This window comes from Mus pahari, chromosome 1, assembly GCF_900095145.1.
Source record: "Mus pahari chromosome 1, PAHARI_EIJ_v1.1, whole genome shotgun sequence".
Classification (NCBI taxonomy): domain Eukaryota; kingdom Metazoa; phylum Chordata; class Mammalia; order Rodentia; family Muridae; genus Mus; species Mus pahari.
Window position 1 is genome coordinate 1,249,984 of NC_034590.1, and position 6,769 is coordinate 1,256,752.

Sequence of the window (6,769 nt, forward strand, 5' to 3'; positions counted from 1 at the left end):
TCTCTCACACACACACATACACATATAGAAACAACAGCAGTTTTTAAAAGGGGGCCAGTGAGTTGGCTCACTGAGTAAAGACCCTTTTGCTGCCAAGCCCGACAACCTGGATGCTGGGATTTGAGCCATCACACCCAGATCCATTCCCTAAATGCATCTTTCTCTCAGCTGTTTTCCGCTGGTGATGTCCAAATGTTATGTCTCAGATAAAAAGGTCTGAGAAGCCAGATGAAGTGTCATTATATGCTTTGTTTGTTTGTTTGTTTGTTTGTTTGAGTTGGTTGGGTGTGGGCGTGTTTGTTTGTTTGTTTGTTTGTTGTTTTTGAGACAGGGTTTCTCTGTATAGTCTTGGCTGTCCTGGAACTCATTCTGGCCTCAAACTCAGAGAATGGCCTGACTGCCTCCTGAGTGCTGAGAATAAAAGCATACACCACCACTACCCGGTATGTGTTTCATGCTTTTAATCCCCATACTTGGGAGGCAGAGGTAGTCATATCTGGGAGTCCAAAGCCCGCCTTGTCAACATAGTGTGTTCCAGGAAAACCAGGGCTACATAGAGAAACCCTGTCTCACAAACAACAAAAACTCGGAAATACTGACTACGGCTTTCACTACGCACACGCTCGTGCGCGCATGCGTGCTTGCGCGTGTGTGTGTGTGTGTGTGTGTGTGTGTGTGTGTGTGTGTGTGTGTGGTGCACAGGCGCGAACCGTCGTGGAGGTCAGAGGACAACCTGCAGTAAATTCTGCTCTGTAAAAATATACTGAGCTGGGCGTGGCAGCGCACGCCTTTAACCCCAGTTTGCTGCCCCACTCTCCCAATCGGGCTCCGTCTGGTGCTGTCCGTGGTGCTGACTTGCACCTCTGAGCCTCTGCTTCCAATAGGGAAGAGCTGGAGTGACGGTTTTGCCGGTAAGAGATGCTGGATATATGCTTGGTCATAGGCGTCCTGAGCCAATACGGATCCTTTCAGAGCCCACAACGGATCAGTACAGATATCACCAAAGCCGAACTTGGTGAACCAATGAGTTTTATTGGGGTTACTTACAGGAGCAGAAATGACTTACAGACAAGCTCGCCCCTGCTTGAGTGACAGCTTACAAAGCCGAGAAGCTGGAGCACACCGCACACCCTGGAGACAGCTAAATAGGCTGAAGAGTGTCCTTCCAAGTGATTCAATTGGTCTAAACCTCTTCCAGCCTGCTTAGCTGGTTTCTGCTTCTTCCAGGCAGCCGGTCTGGTCTAAGAGTCTTCTTTGCAGCTTTGCTTGTCTGAGAGTGACTCTCAGCAGCTTAGCTTGTTTACTTTAGGAAGGAGGGGCCTAGTTAATCTGGTCAGTTTCAGGGACTTCCTGAAGCCATTTTGAGATATTTGCCTTCCTGCTTAAGGAGCTTCCCTGCAGACTGGAATGTTTCCCTCTCAGAGAAAACTGTTCACAACCTGTTCTCCACTGAGCCGCTGCCACCCCAGCCCCTTTCATACTGTTTCTACAGTTTACGTGAATACCCTTCAAAGTCTGCATGTTAAAGACTTGGGTCTTAGAATGCTCCAGGGGGATGCTGTGAGCCTTTACAAAACACAACTGAAGTCGTTTGAATAGGAATGGCCCCCACAGACTGGTATGTGGGAGTGCTTGGTCCATAGGGAGTTGCATTATTAGGAGGTGTGGCCTTGTTGGAGTAGGTATGGGTTAATGGTGGACATGTGTCACTGGGGGCAGGCTTTGTGGTGATACAGTCTTTGTTTCCTGCCTGCAGATCAAGACGCTGAACTCTCGGCTCCTTCCCCAACACCATGTCTGCATACTTACCTCCGTGTTTCCCGCCATGATGATAACAGACTAAGCCTCTGAAACTGTAAGCCAGCCCCAACTGCTTTTCTTTATAAGAGCTCTTGTGGTCATGGTGTCTCTTCACAGCAGTAGAAACCCTAACCAAGACAATGACTTTATAGGAGGTTCTTAGGTTGTGGTGGCATGCTCCCAAAAGCAACTGTGGGGCTCAGTCTTGTCATTCTCTCTGCTTCATGATTCATGATGCAAAGGGTTCTCTCCACCAGGCACTCTCCAAATGATGTGCCCTCAGCAATGGCCTACAGCAGTGGGATGCTCAATCTTTGACTGAACCTTCAGAACTCTGGGCTAAACCTCTTTATATATTGGCTACCTCAGGTTTCATTGCTGTAACTTGATGCTACAAATTGATGTTACTAATTTTTAGTCACTAATGACTAATGTGACTAAATGTACCGATCAAATTACATTACAGTGGGCACATGCACAACTGCCGAAGAGCATGGTGACAGGCTCTCCTCTTGTGACAGCTCCTCCTACAGTGTGGGAGAAACGTGGGCATTGTATGGATCCTGCCTGACCATGCCCTCCGATTCCCCTTCTCTCCAATCCGTGTTATACCTTGAATTATGCAATCTCAGTTAGACATAGCCACATGGTGCCACCTGGAAAGCACCAGACAGTCTGGCGGGGACAGGCTGGGGGTTGTGGGGGGGAGGAAAAACCCTACAGTTTCTGTAAGAGATCAGCATTAGCTCAGGACACCTCAAGGCCAAGGCCTCATACAAAGGAGATTTATTTGTCCCAGAGAGACAAAGGCAGGGAATGAGAGACAAATACTTGGAGATCGAGGAGGAGGCAAAGGGCTGGGATAGAGAGGAGACAGATGCGGCACATTAGGCAAATGGCAGTTAGTAAAGGCTCAAAGGGAAACCCTGTGATAGGACGAGGTGTTTAATGTTGATTGGACAGGTTAATTTGGATAGCCAAAGGGAGCTTTTGATTGCTGGTTTCAGTGCTTTGGTAGCTGGACCTGGATAGTCAGCTTCAGGAGGAGGGAGCTTTAGGGATGCGATCTTACCGTTTTCTTAGCAAAGCATTGGGAACAGGAGAGAAGGACAAGAGTGTTTGCCACGCTCTGGACAGCTACAGCCCCTTCGCTTTCCAAAAGTTGTGTTCACAACTCGGGGTCTGGCTCTGGGAAAGAGTGATATTTAAAAGAGTCCACAAAGAGCCGGGCGTGGTGGCGCACGCCTTTAATCCCAGCACTCGGGGGACAGAGGCAGGCAGATTTCTGAGTTCCAGGACAGCCAGGGCAACACAGGGAAATCCTGTCTTGAAAAAAACAAAACAAAACAAAACAACAACAACAACAACAACAACAAAAAGAGTCTACAAAGGAAAGCGGATAATTGGGCTGGTGAGATGGCTCAGTGGGTAAGAGCACCTGACTGTTCTTCCAAAGGTCCGGAGTTCAAATCCCAGCAACCACATGGTGGCTCATAACCATCCGTAACAAGATCTGACTCCCTCTTCTGGAGTGTCTGAAGACAGCTACAGTGTACTCACATATAATAAATAAATAAATGTTTTTTAAAAAGGAAAGCGAATAATTAACTGAGTGACATAAGTCATAAGTGAGGGGAAGGGCTTGGCTGCCAGTACACACCAAAATGTTGGGCAGTCACCAAAGGTCTCGAGTGCCCTGTGAGCAGCCTACTCACAGGAGACATCTGCTCTCTCTTACTGTCCAGTTCTTTTTTCAACATGTTCGCACGCACGAAGACTTCAGAGAACAACTTTTGGGTGTCATTTTTCTCCTTCCACCATGTGGGTTTCTGGGATTGAACTTAAGTCATCAGACTTTGGGGACAGTGACTTTATCCACTGAGCCATCTTGTTGGCCTTTATGGCTCGGTTGTAAGTCTATCTATTTATGTTTTGCCTTTAATTGATAAATCATAGTATAGTTAATAGGTTAATATAGTTAATAATAACCTGTACTAGCTTAGCTAACTATCCAGGCATGGTGAGGCATGCCTATCATCCCAGATTCAAGAAGCAGAGGCAGGAAGATCAGGAGTTCAAGGCCATCCTTGGCAATCTGAGCTTCGTGAAACTGTTTTTTGTTTGTTTGTTTGTTTTGTTTAAGGGGGGGTTCAAGACAGGGTTTCTCTGTGTAGCCCTGGCTGTCCTGGAACTCACTCTGTAGACCAGGCTGGCTTCGAACTCCGAAATCCACCTGCCTCTGCCGCCCGAGTGCTGGGTTAAAGGTGTGTGCCACTATGCCCGGCGGGGCATGAAACTGTTTCAAAAACACAACCAAGAGACCAGAGACCTTGCCTGCAAGGTTAAGAGCACTGGCTACTCTGGTAAAGGTTCAATCCCAGCACCCAGCAAGGTTCCAGAGGATCCAGGGCCCTCTTCTGGCTTCTGCTGGCATTGTATTATGCGGTGCACATATAAACATGGAAGCAAACCATCATGTCCATAAAATAAATACATACAAATAAAGAAAACTTTAAAGACTAATTTTAAAACTAAAATTAAATTTAGAAACTTCAACCGACTGGTAGAAGTGTCAGAGACCCCCACCCTTCAACAGAAAGGATGCAACCGCTCTTCTGACGGCTAGGTAGCAATCTCAAGGCTCGCCAGCAAGTGCCCGGAGGACACGCGTGCGCACTGCTCCTCGGCTTCGCCGTTGGAGCTACGCCTGCGCAGACAGCGGGGCACGCGACCCCCTACCCGTGCGCATTGCGCTCGTGGACGCGCTCTCGCGTGCACGCCCCGGGTCTCCGCGAGCAGCGGCGCTGACCCCGCGGTCCGACATGTCGCAGCGGCCCGCAGTCAGCAGCGGCCCGCAGTCGGGAGCAGCGAGCCGCGACCGCCGGCTCCCGCAGGCCGAGGTAGGCGGCGGGCGGCGTGCGCTCCCGGGTCCGGCGCGACCTGGGGAGACCCGGGGACGCCCAATGGCGGCGGCCCGGGAAGGCCCCGCAGCCCCGGCGGCGGCCAGGGGAGGCCGGGTGGCTGCAGCCCGGGAAGGCAGGGCGACGGCGGCGGCCCGGGGAGGCCCCGGGGCGGCTGCCCGTGGCGGCGCAGCGGCCCGCGAAGGCCCGGCGGCGCCGGCGTCCAGGGAAGCCCGGATGGCAGAGGTGGCCCGGCTGCTAGGCGATCCGCTGGAGGAGGAGGCTCCGGAGGGCAGGCCCCGGTCCAGGGCGGGCGGCCTGGCGGCGATGCCGTACGTGCGCTTCCGCCACCCCCTCAGCGTCTTGGGCATCAATTACCAGCAGTTCCTGCGCCACTACCTGGAGAACTACCCGATCGCCCCGGGCCGGATCCAGGAGCTGGAGGAGCGCCGGCGGCGCTTCGTGGAGGCCTGCCGAGCCAGGGAGGCCGCCTTCGACGTAGAGTACCTGCGTAACCCGCAGAGGGTGGATTTTGACATTTTAACGTTTACCATAGCCCTGACTGCATCCGAGGTGATCAATCCTCTAATAGAAGAACTGGGTTGCGATAAGTTCATCCAGAGAGAGTGAAGAAGTCGGACCGGGGGAGGGCACGGCACCAAGACCTCCGCATCCAAGTGAAATCCATCCTGGAACTTGGTTTTCAGAAGTCAGAAGCAGCCTGAGAATGAGGCCGTGCTTCCTTGGAGGGAAAGCGTCAGAAAATTGGGAGGGGGGGAATGTCGAAAGCATCCTAAGATGTTTCTTGAGTTTATGATTGGTTGAGATTTCTTGTGTTATGGAAAGTGTCCAACCTCGTGGCTTCGTTAATAAGTAAAGGACGGTTTTGTAAAACTGTAAAGACTTAAAATTGCCAGTAGTAGAGCCCACGACGAAGACTCGCGATGAGTTAAAACTGGTTTTAGGACGAAGTTTATGCCGAGAACTTGACCTTGTCGGAGCAGTCAAAAGTCTTCACGTCAGCGTCAACAAGAGTGTGTAGTGTAAGAGGGACGTTGTGTCTTTGAGACATTGTGAATGGCGAGCAACATAAATACTGTGTATAGTATGTGATAAATCGTGTTTCCAAACATACCAACTTTCTGGGATTTTATTTTCCATGTTTCAAAAGTTTTGTTTCGTCTTTGTTTTGTAAATCTATTCCTAAGTCTCAAGAATATGAAGGACTGAAAGTCTTTTGTCCTTCCCTCCTTGCCCCCATACCTCACGCAGCCTCTGAAGGCAGTTTCCGTCGTCCCTGTTTCGTTTTTTTTATACACAGTATTTTATTTCTCAACAGAGTTGACATAGTTTGGGTTGAATATTGTGATTTATTGTGCAAATACCTTGAAGAACCTTCCCGTCCAGTATATTTACTTCTGTGGTTATGCTGTTATGAACCAGGAATATACTGGTGGACGGCGGGCTGTCTCCCATCGGTTTCTCCTGGCATTTTGACGCCTCCTCTGGTAGTTTGGCTCCTGCGTACACCAACTGGCCCGTGGGCAGGCCATACTGCTTCAGTTCTGAACACATTTTTCATGTCTACCATCCCAAGGTGGAATAAGTCTTATACTTGATGGTATTATATACCTACTACGTTTTGTTTTGTTTGTCTTTAAGTTTTTCCATAAAATTGATGGTGCATCTCACTAACTTCTTAGGCTTTTTGTTTTTGATAATATCTGTAGCCTGATTGTCTAGAGGTGACAGTCCTGGGCCGTAGGCTTGCCTTTGTAACTTTACAGATGCAGCTAATTGACCTCTTGGTGCTCCCACTAGTGATTGGTAAGTGGGTGCTTTCTGACTGCCTAACCAATATGCTCAACCATCAGATGTACGGTACTTACCAGACTGATGGTAGAAAAAAATACATATCAGTTGTAAGGTTTTTATTGTAAGTTATCTTTTCACTTAAGAATAAGAAGGTGATGCCGGGCCTGGTGGCGCAGGCCTTTAATCCCAGCACTCGGGAGGCAGAGGCAGGCGGATTTCTGAGTTCGAGGCCAGCCTGGTCTACCAAGTGAGTT

General features: G+C 49.8%; 1 protein-coding gene across 1 annotated transcript; it reads left to right on the top strand.

The window, feature by feature from the left end:
* Positions 1-4,586: 4,586 nt before the first annotated feature.
* Positions 4,587-6,395, top strand: Eid2 (EP300 interacting inhibitor of differentiation 2). Its single transcript, XM_021213123.2, has one exon. It carries the CDS (start codon positions 4,623-4,625, stop codon positions 5,328-5,330), a length of 708 nt encoding a protein of 235 aa, XP_021068782.1. The 5' UTR covers positions 4,587-4,622; the 3' UTR covers positions 5,331-6,395.
* Positions 6,396-6,769: the final 374 nt, after the last annotated feature.

What these genes read in the sequence shown, in the direction of transcription:
- Eid2 (XM_021213123.2), top strand. Translation starts at nt 4,623, where the DNA reads ATGTCGCAGCGGCCCGCAGTCAGCAGCGGCCCGCAGTCGGGAGCAGCG.